The 20,139-nt window shown below is 39.6% G+C and overlaps 1 protein-coding gene across 1 annotated transcript in view; it reads right to left on the bottom strand.

Moving 5' to 3' along the window:
• b4galt2 (UDP-Gal:betaGlcNAc beta 1,4- galactosyltransferase, polypeptide 2) overlaps positions 1 to 20,139 on the bottom strand; it is a gene marked incomplete at both ends in the record, with an annotated part of 130,021 nt that overhangs the window by 71,329 nt on the left and 38,553 nt on the right. The window contains 2 exons of the mRNA XM_079224919.1: positions 2,208 to 2,324; positions 3,386 to 3,504. Of these exons, the coding sequence (XP_079081045.1) occupies positions 2,208 to 2,324; positions 3,386 to 3,504 (236 nt within the window). The remainder of the gene's footprint in view (positions 1 to 2,207; positions 2,325 to 3,385; positions 3,505 to 20,139) is intronic.

Consider the following 20,139-nt stretch of genomic DNA (forward strand, 5'->3'; position numbering starts at 1 on the left):
ATGGAGCAGCTTGCTTAATGACTCGACTGTCCTTCAGCAAGAGACGGAGGATGGAACCTCCTGTGCCTACAGTCTCCCATGCAAAGAATTGTCACCAAACTACTATGTTTTAGATCAGCATTTTAACGTGAGAGGCTGAGCATTTTCAGTCTTTTAAAAAGTAGCTTACAGAATCAGTAACATTGGCATTTTATTAATGTTGTTGGCTTTGTACAAAATGCAAAAACATTGACATTTAAATGTATCTTTGGTTTGCAGAAATATACAATGCCGGCATTTTTCCCCTGGCGATAGGGCAATCCGTGAAGCGCTTGGATATTTAGTTTTGAAAGGTCCTAAATAAATACGTTCAGATTGATCAGAGACAAGTGGGGAAAGAGAAATGAAATGAATGGAACGCAATTCTTAAATCAAATAAAAAATGACATGGTGAGACCCCAGAAGGCCAAGCTACCTTGAGATTAAACTGAAGATAAACCAGGAACACAGTCGTGTATCAGTGATGGACTGCTAGCCCATTCTTAAAGAAATAAAAGGAAAGGAAAGGTTAGGCTAAAAAATACTCTAAGAGCTCCACACAAATTTTACCCTCGCTAACAGCTTCGCTTTTCAGGTAAGAAAGATGCTCAGCGACTGTGTGTGTGTGTGTGTGTGTGTGTGTGTGTGTGTGTGTGCGTGTGCGTGCGCGAGCAGGGCAGGCGGAACCGAAGGTGGGTTCTTACAGGGGGCCACAGGGGAGAGAAAGGACAGAAGGGAGGGCTCATTACTTATAATGTGGAAGGAGAAGAGGTCTCACCCAACACAGCATGAAAGACACACACACACACACACAAACACACACACACACACACACACACACACACACACACACACACACACACACTCACTCACTCACTCACAGCGTTCAGGCTCTTTGTGCTTCCGCTGAACTGAGCGAAGTGAAAGAAAATATGTTCCAGATTTTCACTGCAGATGGGTTTTTGTCAGATGAAGACACGGTCAATGAAGACCAGTTAGGGATGAGAGGAGGGGTTCATGCACTTGCACATTGACTTTCTACATGCAGTAATATACTTTTCCCCACCATATTGATGAGTTAAAATACCTGATGGACTGATGAGGTGATATCTAGTTCAGGGCTAACTCTTGACCCACAGTATTTTGAGTTTACAACAAGATATTCTTCAAGCATACTACATGGTCTGTAGTATAGTTTATCATAAAAAGAGGTCTTTCCAACTAACAGTTATTGATATTTTTTGCACATTAACTACTTTGTATTTTATCTCAAAGCAGAAATTCACATTCAAATGTACTACATTTTTTGACTGTCAATGGAGGTAACACAATAATTTTAAATTCCAAAGGAAGAGATCCTGTGTTGAAATTATTAGTCAATTGTTTAGTTAATCACCAGGAAATGTATTATTACTGAAGTAAGTTTGCTGGTTCCTGTTTTCTCAAACCTGAGGATTTTCAGCTTAACTTTGTTTTATAGCGTTAAATATCTTGAGGCTTTGGACTGTTGGTTGAAAAAAATAATGAATTTGAATATATCACCTTGACTTCTGGGAAATTGTTATATTCTATCGACAATTAATCGATTGTGTTGAGGAATAGACTCATTATCTGGCTGAAATGATCCCTTCATTTCCCTCGCAGGTTTACTAATGCCGCATTCATGTCATATCAATAGTAATTATGAGTTTCTGACATAAAATATCGTTCAACTTCCAATTTGTAATTACTGGGAAATTTGTCTGGAAGCTCCTCTTGTAAGCGACTAGTTGCTTACTAATATGAAAGTGCCTGAAAACTAAATAAACATGGACGCCTCACATCGGCCAAAGAAACAAAGTTCAATGTAATCTAACCTGAATGTGATGCCGTTATATTGTGAAAGCACTGCATTTAATCCGTCACATGACAAACTCTGTGAACTCTTGTGAACAGGTCTGCACAGTAACGTGAGAATCCTTCGACGGCGTCGACTTTTATTGAGCTGCAGTTGGACTGAGAGAAAGCCGACACCTGTTTGCCGAAATATCTGTGAAGACTCGCCCTCAAGATGGTTTTCATTTTGGAGTCACCACAAAGACTCAAACGTGAGCAAGATGTATGACTTTGCCGTACGCCATTGGGCTCATGTGGGTGCTTGTGTTACTTTACAGTACAGAATATCTGCAGCGTATCCGGCCTGATCTGACCTGGTTGATGATGTAGATTCCATAGTCAATCCTCTGCCGTCTCAGGATCGGGTGGATGTAGTGGAGCCAGTACTTTAGGTGATTTTCTCTGTGACGGAACGGGATGATGATGGCCACCTAAACAACAGGGATAGTTTGGGTTGGTAATTTGGTTGCACTATATCACATTTTCAACATTTGTATCAGTTGGAAAACCATTCAAATGCGCACAACTAAATCAATGCTGGGAAGTAAAACAAGACACACATTGAATCATTCATGGTGCATTATGGGAAAGCTTTCTGTAAACATGGACAAAGACTAGGAGACAGTCTATGAGAGTGTTTTGTTTGAGTAATTATGCATAAATGAGCTTTGTTTCCATCCTACGATACACTGTTTCTGCGCCAGAAAATCATTTCCGCAGAAAATCCCCGTTTAACGTCACATTGTACATGAAGTTGGTTCTCATATATTATGAATGAAGCAGTTCAAGGAAGTAGCTCTCAATGGCATTGCAGATTTGAGACAGATTTGAGACCGTCCTCTATCTCTGAGCTTTAAGTGAGTCTTTCTCAGCTGTCCCCACAGTCCAAGGTTGAACTATAATTTACCGCGTAAGCATGGTAAATTCTGCGCTCGGATGAAGACTGACAGCAAACTGACCTTGCTTTCTGTGTAGTTAAGCATCGCGATGGGTGATTGGTGTCTTTTTTTACTGCTAAAAGGAAGCACCCTGACCTCAGAGGTATTGTGTGGTGGAGAAAGACAAAGAACAATTAAATAGACCAATATACAGACTAGGACTCGGATGTACAGACTTCTGGTTTGCTCTTCTAATTTAAATCCAGAGAGAGATAACATGGTAGAAAAGAAAAATAGATCAAAATGAAAAGAAAAATACTATGGCCTCACTCAAGCAGTAAGTCTACATTTGAACCTTATTAAAACGCTCATATTCTTGACTTATTATTTTTTACTATTTCATAATTTTGACTTACTGGATCATAACTCTGACTCACCCAAAGTATTTTGATTTTGATTGTGCATACCGGTAAATTCTTGTCATTTCGTTTTTATATTCTGACTGAAATGGGCTCCCATAATAAAACGTGTAAGTATACGTACTTACTTTAAAGCATGTGACACACACACACACACACACACACACACACACACACACACACACACACACACACCTTCCATCGAGGCCGACAGTCAGGCGGCGTGTAGCGGCCTCCGTCCGTCACGTTCGGGTTTTCTCTCTGCACCCGTTCCATTGTCATCTGGGAGCTGAACTCGATCAACAAACGCCCCACTGAGGAAACAAGGAAAGATGGAAGCGTTAGCGGGATGAAGAGCATAACAGAGAAGGAGAAAGAGAAAGTGGAGAGAAAAAACAGATGAGGAAGAACGCAAGAAAGGGAACGAGGGACGTAGGGAGTGAGGGACAGAGGAGAGAGCTTTTAGCTTCAAAGCAATACTGTACGTGTATCAAAGCAACGTGTGGAGATATAATGGTTTCAAGGGATACACTCTGCATTAATGCAGCATTTAATAAGATGCACAGGTTTTGGAAAACATATATTCCTACAAAATAAACAAAGACTTTGAAGTCAGTCAGTGTAAACAGAACAAGAAAGGTAATTACGCTGCTCCGTGATGAAGCCACACCATATGCTATATCCTCACAAATCTATCCATCATTCCTTTGAGTGCTGACGGATCAAATGCTATCAACGCGTGCACGTCCGTGTGCACGAGATTGCGGGTTCGGACTAATTTGAAAAGAAGGGTTGGCTTTAAATCTCTGGCCTGCACATTTAATACAGCTCCTCTTCAGGGAGCCAGGATCATTAAAATATATGAGCAAGCTTTGCAGTTTGGACTCCAACCAAAGTTCTGCAACCAAAACCCTCATTTTAACAAAACACTCCTTCTGGAACAAGACGACACTCATCAGTGCACGTTTGTATTCAACACCAGAAGCAGAACAATCATTTGCAAGAACGTAAACAAGTTACACATGACGTTTTCACTCAAAATCTATAATGTTGAGTGTCATTTGATCAGCAATTATTTGACATACCTTTTAAAGAAGATGTTTTAGTACAATCAGTGTTAGTTGTAATTATGTGTAATTTATCATTTTAAGTAGATATGTTCAACATACTTTATCATCCTGCCATATGTATGTATGTGTGTATGTGTGTGTATATATATATATATATATATATATATATATATATATATATATATATATATATATATATATATATATATATATATATATATATATATATAGGGCTGGCAATGTCCTGTCATTTTCTTCCTGTAAAAAGATTAAAACCAGCAATGAATAGATCCTAACAACACATGTTCTGCCAAATAGATCAAACTGTGTACTGGGTGACATCTATAGTTTATTTTCCATCGATCGGGCATACATGCACGCGCGCACACACAAACACTTCTGCTGCTGTGGACACCGATAACAATGTGAAACAATCCTTGGCTGACATTAGTCCTCAACAAATGCACAATGTTGTCCTTTTTACGTAAAATGGGCTAACAACTATTGTCCAACTGTCTGCTTTTTAAGATTTTCCTCTTATCTGGCACTAAATGCTGGGTTACAAACTTCAAAGACTTCTTTGACCATGTCTAAAAGGTGCATTCGCTTGCAGCTGCCTATTGCTGCTTGAAGGCAGTACCGTTGTTTTACTGAAGGTACAAAACTTGCGTGTTACGAGTTTCTGATGCGGTTTGAAATAGTTTTATGCGTACTGGTGCTTTAAGTACGAATAGTCGGGGAGCATGGAGCGCTGGAGGGAGGATGTATTTTTGTCGGCCAACCTGAAAGTTAGCATCAGGTTTCTTCAACAAAAAGACGATGGGATTATTGCAGAAAATAAGATCGGTGGCAAACAAACGTTTATGATACTTACACATTTTGTTCAACAAGATAATCGTCACAAATGAATACTGTATAAATGCAATCGGAAGAAGTGAAAAAGCTCTCTTTAAGCCAGTAAAAAAACTACAGCACCGTTGCACGACTCCAACACCGACTCCAACACCGATTTCACACTAAAACCCTGACAACCACAATCGCCATTTAAAAGCACGTGAACAGCTTAAAAAATCACGATAGGGTTTTAAGACTAACAGTGCATCCCTCTATTAAGAGATGGACCAACACATGGTTGGTTTGGGTCTTTCCATGAGATTTGTTTAAATAAGAAAACTATTAAACTAATAGAATATTCTTTTCAAAGACATTTGGATCCCCACAGCCATCAGAGCCACAGATAATGCCCGTCTTATGTTGCATGATTGCACCGTATGAGAGCACTGCACTGCAGAGAAGAGGGAGGCCACTACAGGTCCATGACTTAATAACCAACTTAGCATTGACGTATGCGCTTTGTGTCAAAGTCCCCTCCAATCAACGCGGCACAGGCGAGGGGCATGATCGATGCCAACAAGGTTACATGTTCATAACACACTTCTTTATCACCCACAAGAATTTAATGCAAATAGTCCCAACAGCCTTTTCCCCCCCGACCACTTCTGCCATCCTCTCCACTCAAGTTTCTGCTTTCCTCTTCCTCTCTCACACTAATGAGACGGTAAGTGGAACATAGTGTTTTCATCTTGCCTCAGAATAATGTTAGTTACCACTCGGGTGGCAAAAAACAGACAACAGAAAATACGAACACAGAAAGATGCTATTTTTAGATCATATGTTGTGTTGCTGTATTTTGAGACTTCAATTATTTATATATATATATATATATATATATATATATATATATATATATATATATATATGAACAAATAACCCACTTCAGAGACCTATATCATGCATTATTTAGGTCAAGTCTTAAATCCAGTGCAAGGCAATGAGAGCATTGTGCATGGTGTCTCTGCACAAGACAAGGCTCCCTGACTATAAGTTAGCTGTGCATTATACAGTGTTTTTTTTCTGGAATCACAGTATGCATTTACTGCTAGAGCAGAAACACTTGAGGGTTAAAAACCAGCTTTCTATCAAGTCTATATCCAAACATTATGCAGCAACATGACTGCATATCCATCAAATATGTGGCCCAAGTGTGAAGAAAACCGATAACCAGGCAATGTTCGAGGCACAGAATATTTAATGGTCCAGTGTTTTTGAATTGGTTGGAGTATTCAAGTGCTGTCGAAGAGCACGGATGTCCAATATTTGAGTGGAGCTCAACTCACATGTATGTTGTTGTTTTGAGTGAAAAGGATGGTGACAGGTCAACAGGTCAGAGAGTTCCAAAGTGTGGTGACGTGAGTCAAGGAAGCTTTTAAGCTAAACACTGACATCATCCTGTTTTACTCAGACATAGAAAACATGGATAATACAAAGTATGTGTGCGTGTGCGTGTGTGTGTGTGTGTGTGAAAAACAGAGACAGGAGATGTGCATGTAAGAAAGACAGATAGAATGTGGGTTTGGTGATGATGATGGTGGAGGACGAAGTGATAAATGAGAGCTGGTAGGTTGATAGCTGTGCAATTATCTCACATGCACGCACACACAAACGCAATATATCTCATGCTTATGTGGTGATATTACAGTAATACATTATAATCACGCTGCTTGATCGCTCTATCTGGGACACCCGCTGCACTTTGGGGGATACATCACTGCTTTGTCTGCAAATATACTCATATACACTCGCACACACACTGTGTATACACCACTTCCCCCCCCCCCCCACACACACACCTAATGGACAAAATATAGCAATTAGGTTCGTGGCTAATGTACCAACACAATACACTGAGAGCAGACCTGAGGCAGTAAGTGCTGTAAACACACTCACACACAAACACACAGCGACTAGGCCTATTTGAGGCTGCGATTCAGCCCGGGTCAAGTTTGATAACAAGGAAACAGAAGAAGGAATAAAAAGGAAGTGTCCAGAGTTGTGTTGGTTTTGAGGGTTTTGTCTGACTCTGCATCCATCCACAGATTGTACTGCTTTCGGTTTTCTCTCTCTTCCCGTCTGAGATTGTTTGATTTGTTCTGCCCTTCTCAGCATATCATTCATATATCAAAGCTGAAAGATCACTGAAATATTGAAGACAATATTCACACCTCCACTGACTTTCCACCAGGCCAGTGGTTCTGAAAATGGGATCCATGTGTCGAGGTTTTAACTGGTCCACCTGGTCCCGGGTCAGAGAGACGTGACCCAAACAAACAGAAAGCCGAGCCAGGACCAAACTGTATTCAGTCTAATCGGTGTTGGGTCATTCTGTTGCAGCAGATATCGAGTCTGTGTGTCTACTGTATCACTGCAGGGGGATTTTATTTAGTTTTTTTTTCCCGGTGAGACCAAGTGGGAAGTGGTGGAGCTTCATGCTGCCACTGCTGATGTTCTCTCTATTTGGGTCTGTTTAAGTCGACCTCATTTGGGATCGATTCTCCTCACACAGATTATCTTGTAGTGCCGAGAATTTTGAATACTTTTATAGTTAATATATCTATGGACTATGGTTTTTCAATTCATCATATGATCAACACATTCATTTTGATTCAAATAGTCAATACTTTTTTTGTGCAATTCAATAGTTGCGGAAATATCCCTTTAAAAGGGGACCTTATTCACCTCAAAGGCTGTAAACACTGCTAAAACAGCTGCTACTTTTGTGAGAAAAGTTGCATTAATTGTTTCGTGGCTCCACGGGGAGATGCACACAATCTGGTAAAGTGCCTCAGGTGATGATGTCCTTTCGATCTGAAGCTGAAGTTTGGAAATGAATGGCATTCTGGGAGTGTGGAGCTCGAAAGAAGCTCACCAGAACTCTACAGCCAGCTCCTCATCCATGCCTGAGGCTATATTAGCTGCTACTGGCACAACACACTCAACCAAACAGCTGATGGTTAAACATTGCATTGTGGGTAACGCAGGCACCAAGTGGGCAGAGCCCGCTTTTTAGAGGAACTACTTTTAAATTGATTTGTAACTACATTGTCTCACTGTATTTAGGGTAGAAACAAGTATCATCATGTTAAATACTGTATTTACTGCTTTGTCTAAAACAATGCTGTGCATAAAAGACTCAGTGATTGCAATCAAATATTTAATCTCTCAACACCGTCAGATCTCCATGCACAGTAACCGAATACCAAATCCCACGGCAACAAACCATCGTCCTGCACATGTTTGGGATTACATCTGAATAACAGAGAAATAAAGTGACGAAACTACTTTATTTTCCCTCTAAAGTTTGAATCCGGTAGCATAACACCACGACTTGCCGGGTCCTTACCGAGTCACTTCTTCAGGCCATCTGACCACGGAGATTACACGACAGGCTGGTTGTTAATCAGCAGTCCTGCTCTGAGACTTTTTGTGTCTTCGTGCCTTAAATTACAACTGAGGCAGTGCCAGGGTCAGATTTCGCAGCGAGAGAGTTTATAATTGAGTTTGGTTCTTTGACTTCAGGATGAGGCGAGGAGACAAAGAGGGAGGGAGAGACTGGTCCTCTCCTCCTGCCTCCCACTGACACAGACTCTGTGACAATAGAGACGTTCAGCTCTTTGAATCTTCTTAGCCCGTCCACTCCAACATTCTCCTCCCTTTCTCTCTCTTTCATTTACAAACGTCTCGACCAACTCTGGACTGTAATTGCTATTCTTCCAGAGAAGGGAGGAAAGAGAGAAAAAGAGATGGAGGCAGAGGAATGCAGAGAAAAAGGAGATGTGATGGAAGAAGGTAATGAGAGGAAGGAAAATGTGTGTAAGATGCAAAATAGAAAACCTTCCTTTCTTCTCCTTCTACAATATATTTTACATCGTTTAGCTCTCTCTCTTCTTCTAATCTTGTTGTCATCCGCCTTTCCGCTCTTTGGATCTATCCTCTGAAAGTGACATAGTGTGTGTGTGTGTGTGTGTGGGCTGAAAAAGCAGCGATAAAGGGGTTACAGCTCACAAACAGCAAGCACAAAAGGTTGCCAAGAATGCTGCGACATTCGCAAACTGACAGCTTTGTTGTCCCACGACATGTTGCTGGAAAATTAAACCCAGACGACAAAAGGAAACATGAACGTTATGAAAAGGATAATTTGAAACTAGTCGGTTCTTGGATTAAAAAGGTTGCTGCAGTTTCCTTGAGAGCGCAGCATGGGACATTTTAGTCCAAATAATTTTTTCCAGGAATTGACAAGAAAAGTGTTGTATATAATTTTACTAATGAAATAAACAGATCTCAACAGGCTTCTTAGAAGGATCCACGGTGAGATGTGAGGGCTGTGCATTGGCAAGAACCCGGCGATGTCATCATGATGGCGTTATGACTCAATTTAAATTGTGATAAGCAAGGTGATGCGTTGCGATTTCTTTAGGAATTTTAGGAAAGCACAGCGTTTAAAAACAAGTCTGTTTTTTGTGCAATCAGAACTGTGGGATCAGCATTTGCATATATCAAGGTCCATGAGTAACATCCGACTTCATAGCTCTACTTTTTAATTGATTGATGACAACACTGCTATCTTGCAGTTGGGGCTACAACACATCAAGCATTTCTGCCATGAATCTTTGTTTGTAAACTATTAATTAAAAATGTGAGAATCAATACAGTATCACAAAACATAATATGACAATACTCAAGTGAATCAATATTCTCTTTCACCCCTATAAAATGGAACCGAGATAATATCGCATACACATCCCACAAGTCAAGAGATAACAACAAGAGAGCATAAAGAGAAGATGAACAGAATTAATTCATTTCATTCTGTTCATTTTATGCATAGACAATGTTCGGCGGCGCGACTGTGTTAGAAAAAAAGACCTGAGGAGATAAATCAACCTCAACTCACAAAGTTGAGGTGCATGCACTGCTGACAGCGATTGGAACTTACAGAAAAAAAAAATGTGTTTTGTAGAAACATGATTTATTCAGAAGTTTCAATCAATTCACTTTTGGAATATGAACTTGTTTTGGGTCTGATTCCTGTCTTCTTCTTTGCAGCGACTGAGCGGCTGAAGCATATGGTTGCCGTAGCGGTAAGAGCCAGACAAATCTGCTGTAGAAAGACATCATCTCTCGGAAACAAAGTCCATAAAATATAGCCGTGAAACAAAACTACAATTTGGTAAATTACCCAGGAGCCTGAAGTGGTTCTATGTTAAGAAGCACTGAGGATATTACGAGAAGAAAACATTATAATGGGGAGTTAGAGCCGGTAAAATGACTTGCAGAACCAGCGGCTACTACTTTGCATCTCTATTAACAGCAGAAGCAACAGATTTACAATAAACAGGTCGGACCAAAGCAGAACCAGGAGGAGCATAAAGAGAAAGAGGAAGCACTTGTCAGATTACTAAAACACCTCAAAGTCTGGTTTGAAAGAGACAGCAGAGGCTGATACTGATCAGCTGATTTGTTCCCAACTTCTTGTGGTGTTATAGATACTTCATGGCGAATAAATAAAATAATATATTTACAATTTGGGTTGTTTTTGTTCCCATGTTCAGACACATACACAGAGTATATTGTATTTTCGGGTGTTGTATGCAACAAAGAACCTGAGTGTGCACAAACAAGCCTCACCAAGAAATGTTATTAATGAGTGTGGATTTCAAGCAGATTAAATCAATTACAGCATGAATCACTTCAGTTACAAGTACCGAGTCTGGAGAAAGAGCTGTTTCTAAGAGTACTTTCATCAGCATCGACTGAAGTAGTACTCCATGTTCTATTCAATAACCGGGTCGTGGATCATTACCCAGCCAGGCGAGTGCAAAAAAACACTTGATGGCTCAAACCCATGTGCACAGTATGTTCACCGATGTGTTTGTGTTCTGAGACGGGAGAGGCTGGAAGTAGGGGGGGGGCCTGAAACAGATGGAGGATGCATGGAACAACAACATTGCATCCTGGCACTAGAAACTGGCCGTGCAAAAGGGAGACAAAGACGACATGAGGAATAAACAAAGGAAGGAAACAGCATGAAAGAGGGAGGATACTATTTTGGAGAGAGAAGGACGGCAGTGGGAGAATAAGAAGGCAAATAGAGAAAAAGAGAGAAATGCATTTGCTGAAGATAATAGCAAAACAAAGGTGTAATTGAACTACTTTGCAGTACTGTAACTGTCAGATCTCTAATTTGCTTTGTATCAAAGGCTGTCATCTCACAAACTATCCAATAAATTAATATTGATGTTATACATACATATTGCTGATGAGAGAATGTAGTTGCCTCAAACAGCCCTTCATTTTCTGCATAATTAAACTACTTAATGTTTCAAAAACATACATTTAACACAAAACCAATTTAAGGCACATTAATTCACTTTTGGAACAATATCTTACTTTTTCAACCCCAAGTGTTGAGAGTCTGATAAAGAAGAAACAACAATTGTTTTCCAAAAATGCTGTGAATTAAGGATCTGAAAGTGATGCGACAGCTCCAAAAAAATCTTCTCTATGCGTTGAATTTCAGGCTATATTTATGAGATAATAGCTTCTTACAAAGTATTCACACAACGTGTTTGTTTCCAGGATAAATTAAGGCGGAACCAACTTATTTCAGCCTCTTTATCTCAATGGTGTGGGATAGAAACCAACGTCACACATTTTTCAAATCTTACAGTTAGTGGCTTTAAGGTTAATTACCGTTAGATTAGTCTTGAACATTTTCTGTGGTAAATAACATACATTTCTGCAAATACAGTGAAAAGTATGAGTCCATACAGTATGTTTTCAATATATATGGAGAAAAGCAATTGTGTCCGGCAATATTGCATTCATTTGGAAGATTTTACTACTTGATTTACCTAATAGCAACAATACAAATAATACAGCTTTCCATTCCAATTCCCAAACTACTCAGAAAACTTCCTCAATCACAGGAACAGAAGAAGCAGTGTTGTTTTTAATCACACGGACTGTTGTACAGTTGCCAATTATGCGAACCCAATCCTTGATTATCATCATCCTACTAATCTGGAATTAATCTATTCCAAGTAATCTAGGGACAGCAGCCACAGTAAAGCTGTGCTGTGTGCTGGCTCTACAGACCATGCACACGTGCATGTATTTCCCTAGATGCTTTTGGCATGATTTGGACTGTTCTCCCTATTACATGATATCAAATCTGCATGACTGGCAGTGGAGACGACACCAGCATGCCAGCATGTGTGTGTGTGTGTGTGTTTTTGGCGGTACAGCTACAGGTCTCACTGCCACTGTCCAGCTGGCACACTGATGTGGTAGTTGGCAAATATGCTAAAAAACGCACGCACGCACACACGCACACACGCACACACACGTTACAGACACTATTCTCGGAAGAATCAGTATCCTGAATCAGCTGTAGCCAAGCGCACAGCGACTCCAAGGTCATGATGCTGTCAGAGAACAGTGAGGCTCGGTGTGGTCAGACATGAATTGGTGCAGGGTTCAGGCTACAATACAGACTCAACGTCTCATGCTGCCAGGACACTTCAGCTTCAAAAAACACTCCAAAATATATTCATCATTGATCCAGAAGTGAGTTAAAAGTCACATTTCAGAGACTACCATGTAACATAAGGCAATGTTTAAGAGTAGCTGCAACAACTGCTGATGTTCATATTGACATTTATTACAAATTAATTAAATCTGTATTTTACGGTTGAAAGTGGCAAAAAACTATCTTGCAGGGTCAATTTTGCGATCGAATCGACCGGTCGGGACTACGTCATGAAAAACAAAAAAGGCCTGTTTTCTCCTCTCTGTGTACTAGAAATTAAGCACATTACAACATCTGGTGAATCAGCGTTAATGATGGATTATCTTTCAATAGCAATGTGGTTTACCACGCTGTGACAAGAGTGCGCAGATGAGGCATTAAGTTGTTTAATTTCCCTCATTTATTGGCTGGCTAGTTGGCTGGCTAACATTAGCTTGATAATTCCATCATGTCTCCATGCTAACGTGAGACTGTGTCACTGCTCCTCGCTACAAGGAGACTACAGACATGTGTATAGTCTTGTCTGTAAATATCCACAGCATATATTTAATACACGTGTGTAGGAGAATTTGAAACATATTTCAAAATACAGTCTCAGGAGAAAAGGCTGATTTGGGGCACAAAAATGTAGTTATTTCCGCTCATAAAATGCAAATCAGATATCAAAATGTAAACTTTTTCGATGGCTACTAGATCGATGTGGACGAAAGAATGAACTTATATCCTATTAAACACAAATTGGCCGGCGAGTTAATCATCTTTTCTAAACCATGAATACGCTTTTCTGTCGTGGTTCACGGAGAAAGAAAAACTAAAACACTCTTTCAGGGAGAAGTTCATGTTGAGCTCACATTTCTCTCTGACTGACATTTCTGAAAGCTTTACTTTGACACTTCTGGCATGCATGTGTGTATTTGCATGTGTCTGACACTTATACACAGACAGATATGAACCAATCTGAGAGTAACGGTGTCAGTGCATCAATGTCCCTCTGCTCACTTCCTCTACTTTTATCTCTTTTCTTTCTTTTCTCCCTGGAATTTCTCTCTTCCGTCCGTCATCATTAAAGGCTATTCAAATATGTCTGACTGTGCTGAAACACTAAACACACACACACAGACATCAGACACACACCACGGTAGACCTGACTTCTTGGAAGATACCAAATCAATTCAAAGCAGTCATGCCAAGGTGGAAAGAAGAAGATGGACAAACAGGGAGACAAATGAACACAAATTCAATTTGAGTTGAAGTGTTGATAGAAATAAGATTGAATGGAAGAGGGAGGGAGTTAGATAGTGTAGGGGTAGCGACTGGGAAACCTGAATCTGGGAAGAGCTTTTGTTTCGAGGATCTAGAGCCGACACAGGGTGACATTGGAGGGACTCAATAATCAGAGTGTTATGGTTTTGTAATTTTGAATCTCGTTAAAAGCCTTTAAGCCACCGATATAGCTGGAGAGGAGATAGAGGAGTGATATTAAAACATAAGACGTAATGAAAGAGGATGGATATAAAGAGATGGATAAACCTACACAAAGAGATAGAAGAGACTAGGACTTTGAATGAAGATGAACTGAGGGAAAAGAAAATAGTTTATGTATCAAAAACTGATAGGATCCTCATTAAAAATGTAGCTAAATCCTTAAATTGAGAGTATCCCTTCATTAAATCATCAGTGAAACCAAAAAAACAACCAAAACAGCTTAATTTGCCCTCTAAAAGTGGTTTCATAGCGGCTCATTGTTTTATGATTTTGCACTCCAAGGCATTTATAATGAGTGTAAAATCACTTAATGACTGTGAGGGTAAAGTGCAGCCGGCTATATGTTTTCATTTGAGAGCCTTGCAGCTACAAGATAAACAGAACAGTTTCAGGGTTTTTCAACCCTGCACCATTTCCCCCTTTCTCTTTTTTGTGTGACTTAGCTCAATTGGGAAAACAAGTAAAGAAAAAACTAAAGGCATCCATGCCTGTGACAGAAACTCGTAGCTGCTGTAGCAGAAATACCACAATGAATCAGAAGCAGCTTGACGACAGCAGTCACAGATTAATTCTCACGGAAAATACCAGAAATAGAGAAAAAAATGTTTTCTTAGTATTCAAAAAATATGATTTCAACTATGGTGTTTATTATATATGTTGTATCAGTACTATATAGTTTGTAGGAATACGAAAGCATACAAGTAGCAGTGAGCTTTAATAGCAGAGTACAAGTTTGGAAAATGGCAGGCGTTGATATTGAGATGATATTGTAGGGCTTGACTATTGGTGCTTTCACAAAATATTCACAAAAGGGGATTTTCGATTAGAAGAGCTAGAACAGTCTGGTAAATTCAGAAAAATCCATCACTTTAATGGAATGTTGCTTTTAAAAAAAAGGAAAAGACAACACGCCATAACAATATTTACAACTTCCAAAATCTGAAACCTTATCATCTCAAATCCCAATATTGATGTAATATTAATGTGTAGCTCAGCCAGAGTCTAGGTGAGTCCAACATTTCTGGATTAAAATACACACATACATCAATATATAAACAGATAAAGTCACACACACACACACACACACACACACACACACACACACGCACACACACACACACACTAACAACGCTTGAAGGTGGTGAACAGGGGACAATTATACTGTCGGTTTACTTACAGTATATTATTACGATAAAGCTCAACCAGAACATCACGTTGTAGAAGAGCGAGTTCACACGTGTGGAAGAGGTATTGCATGCAGGTACCATTGTAACGATGTGGTGTGTTAAAACCACGTTTCTTTCCGTCATCATCCTCGTGTACATCTAAACGGAAGAGATACACTTCTGTTAGAATCAATCCAACCGTCTGCAGAGCCCGTATAAAGCCCCAAAAGAGAGTTGTTATGCTTCAAGTCTTTTTTTCTTCTGTTCTTCAGCTCCAGTGATGTGTTGCCAAAAGGCAGGTGACCTACAATCAATACTGTGCCTGAACGCATCATGCAAGACACGTAGCGCACTGAAGCAGCCGCTGCTCTGCTAGTGCGATACTTTGGCTATGTGGGCTGTGGAGACATGATGTGAGATCCGGACTGGACCTATTATTCCTCCTTATTTACTATATAGAACATTATATTTACCCTTCCAGATTCTACATGGGAAATGTTTCAAAACTTCCCACAATGGAGATGAAAAAAAAACAAAAGACAACAGCTGCAAAATAATGATGATGCACAGCTATTTTTTTTCTTCTTTAAAAAACAAAACTGTTCTGCAGTTCAGTCACATTCAGTGTAAGTACATCTACACTTGTTAACTTTGGAAGACGCTTTTCTCTAAAGCAACTCACAAATGAGGGAGAATCCAAGCCACATTAGATGAAATACAATAGTACATTATATATTTAATAATAATGTATACAAATGTTTTTAATTACCAAGCCATATCTAAATCTGTCAATCAACCCCAAAATAGGGGAAATGCATGCATTAAAAGTCACATTTTCACTGTGAAAATTAGACCTCAGTCAGTGTGCTTAGAGTAATAAACCGCATCAACCGCAATAAACGAAAAATATGAACATAATAAGTAATAAGTGTCTTTCATAATGGGGATGAAACAAAGAGGCTAATGAGTTTACATGAATCATTAAGTCCCAACTAGTCCCAAAAGAAAATGTTATTAAGCGGAGCTGCAGGTAACACAGACGACAACACAGGAAAGTTAAACCGGTGGAAAGTGAGAGAGTGGCTGAAACACCCTGAGGAAAGAAGGAAAGCGCCGGCTGTTAGAGAGACGGAGAGAGGGATGCTCTCAGTCTCTCCAGCCCTGACAGGCTGGTCTGGACTTCCACACACCTGAGGTTGCTCCTGTTCTCTTCTCTCCAACTATAAACCTGACTTCCTAAAAAAGTTCTTCTGAATCTCTTATTAAGTGACCTCAGCCGCAGCATACCTGCATACGTTAATGATTTATGCTTCGAGCTGTAGTTTAAATCAGCACTCAGCAGCCGCTGTTAAAAGCTGGTTGCATTTGACCTGACAGCACATTTGAGCTCTTTTTTTTTTTTTTTTTTTTTTTGCTGTGTTTCTGCATTTATATTAAAATAGTACTGTAAAGCAAAAAAAAAAAAAGATTAATACATTTTTAAGAATCTTTTCTATTCCTTAACTTTTTCTTGTTCTGGCCTGGAAATCACCATTTTCATTACTTTCGCAGCTGCCTCTGTGTGAATATAATTTACTCTGCATTCAAGAAGCAATACAGTACACACACACATACACACATACACACACAAATGGACTCTAGAGTTTGCTTACACTGATACAAAGAGATATAATGTTCACAGCACAATAATATAAAAGTAGCAACATAAAGAGCACCATGCACACGTGTCATCTGCAGCTGATGATGATTTATTTCTGTTGGAATAAGAATGTACAGCCTCTCAGCTTTGAGAGAACACACACCTTAACCAATTCAATACACACACACACACACACACACACACACACACACACACACACACACACACACACACACACACACGTAGAAAACCACTCAATAGCAATATATCTTAAGCCTTCATAATACATTAGCTCTTTTCACCTCTTGTTGTATGCTGTGCCTCAAAACAACGGTAATCACTGATTCACAGAAGAAAATACTAAATTGAAAACACGGCAGGGCGATGCAAGAGGACAACCTTCCACAAGGCTTCTTATGCAATGTGAAGAAAAAATACAGCAAAAGAAAGATAATTAATGTACCAGCAGGAATAAATGCAAATGTGGTGTCAAGTAAACAGGGAGAGTGTTATATTCCAATCAAAAGTAACGCATCACAAACATGTGTAGTATAACAATAAAACAAATGTTTCAGCTGCTCTGACGTGAATACATCTGAAAATAGATCTTATTATTATTTAGCAGTAATGTCATTCCTCCAAAATCAAAACTAATTGTTTTTGACCGAGACTCTCTTGCTCCTGATTTTCGTCACAAAGTTTTAAAGATATTTTTTTATTATTAAACTGCTAGACTGCTTTGAAGGTCCGGAAAAAGCATTTTTAGTTTCAACCCTTCACTGCAATAGTTTACATTAGTCCCGAATAAAATGAGTGCATTTGTTACATGTTTCTATTAACGTACTGCCACAAAGATATACTAGCAGGCTGCTGCTATGGAAGAGAACAGTAATATACGTTGTAAATTAACAGCAACAAAAAATGACTATAAAACATAATAATATGTTCAGTTAATTTACAGTAGAAAAAGTGCTCAAATGCACCAGTAACACTCGTGAACATCATTTCTTATATGAAAACAAATCTGCACTCAAAGAAGCTTAAAACAAATTATTGTTGGAATTATTTAAGTGTGCGCCCACACACACACACACACACACACACACACACACACACACACACACACTGGCCGTGGCTCAAATGTGAGCTGATTTAACTGATGTAACTGCAGCTTTGCTTTTCTATGGGATGAAAGCCCTGGCTAACCAACTCTATCTGTCTCCAAAGACACGGTGACAGATCCGTTTTCAACAGAGTGCTCTGAAAGAAGAGAGGAGAACGCTGGAGGAGGCCAACAGAGGAGGAATACAAAGCTGAGGAAAGTGGGAGAGAATAATGTACTGAGGGAAAGATATCAAGTGAGGCAGAGTGAGAGACAAATGATCAGGAAAGGGAGAGCAGGGAAGACAAACAGAGAACAGTGGGAGAATCCGAGGAGGAGGAGAGAAAGCTTCTTTTACTTCCTCTTCATCAGCAGCTGTCCTCTCCTCACTGTTCAACATGCTCTTTCATCGAGAGAGAGAGAGAGAGAGAGAGAGAGAGAGAGAGAGAGAGAGAGAGAGAGAGAGAGAGAGAGAGAGAATTGGAACTCGGGAGGGTTTCTACAATATTTTTCTCCTCCTGCTGTTCATATTACAGACTCATAATGTCTCCATATGACCCGTCATTCACCACAGGTCATGTCTGGGCATTAAAATAAACACTTTAACCAAGTTTCCTTCTTGAATGGTTTAATTTATTGTGTCGTTTGATTTTTGATCACCTGACAAGATAAAAGTCAGGTGCAGGTATGAATGGAAAAGTATTTCCTTCAAATAAAACACAAATAAATGCTACCCACAGATTCACGGGTTGTCCCACAGACTATATAACTGGCTTCACCCTTTCATTCCATGGACGTCACGAAATCCAGTTGAAAGTTCAGCCAAACTGAAATAAACAAAATCCAGAAATGGAAATCCATTTTTCTTTGTGTTTGCTTTGTTTAACTTATAGTCAGTGAGGCTTCTGGCAAAATCATTTCATCATCACTGCACGCAGGTTTAGGTTGCATGGTAACAACAAATGCGATAGGAGCACTACCTTCCAATCCCTTTGAATAAAAGGATAACAATGCCAAACGCTGGAAGTTTTTCGATGCAACATGTGAACGGCCCCTGAGGAAGAAGCAGTGATGCAGAAGAGTGACGGTCACTCTCTTCAAGCCGGTGTCACGTTTTAATCTCGGCGCTCACTCTTGAGAAATTGCAATAACACTACGGCATCTATCTCTTTATTTTCTATTAATTTGCTTTGCCAAATACATTTTAGAATGAATCTAATTAATTACTAGACTTTACTCACTGGCAGCACGAGCTTCAGTCGTTTTCTTGTTGTTGAACAGAAGGCATGAAGAGGAAGTCAAATGGATTCAGGATCTGACACTTGTTGTATCGGCTTAGGCTGCTACAAAATTTCATCAAGGTGTTAAGTCTTTGAAAGTTATTTAAAGTTAGCAAAGTCTCAGCCCATCTATTGCTTAAGTCAGTGTTGATAACATCTTCATATATCACAGTTACACCCCTTTTCTGCATGTAGACTACCAGAATACCAACGATTTCAAGGCCTCAAAGAGTCCATAAATCCACAGGGTCCTGATTTGCTGTTCCGTGCTGCATCCTTACTTTGTGATTCAGGCTAATAGGTTTTCTCAATTTCTCCATAAAACACCCCGACTCACATGGATTTTTAGCGATGTTTTAAAAAAAAAAAAATTAACGAAACTGTATCAAGCAAAGAAATCACTGTGAATATATTTGGAAGCCACGTCTGAAATATTTATCATCATTGTGCTGCAGCTACGACGAGAGAGCAGGAAGACGGGGTGAAGAGAAGAGAAGAGGAGACGTGATTAAAAAAAAACTAGCAGCACGTCTTGTGGTAAACTGATCTTTCTGCTTCGTGCGTTGCAAGCTCCACGTGCTCCTCATCATCAACAAAGCCTTTAGGTCTCGGGCCTCTCTTGTTTGCAAAAAAAAAAACACACACTTTCAGATTCACAGTGTGAGGGTCTGTTTATCTGGGACTTTACTGCTCTTGTTTCGTCTTATTTTTCCCTTTGATGTTTTTGATGAATTATTAATATTGTTTCTTGTACTTTCTTCTAACTAATACTTTTCTCA

This window comes from Taurulus bubalis, assembly GCF_910589615.1.
Source record: "Taurulus bubalis genome assembly, chromosome: 1".
In the NCBI taxonomy this organism is placed as follows: domain Eukaryota; kingdom Metazoa; phylum Chordata; class Actinopteri; order Perciformes; family Cottidae; genus Taurulus; species Taurulus bubalis.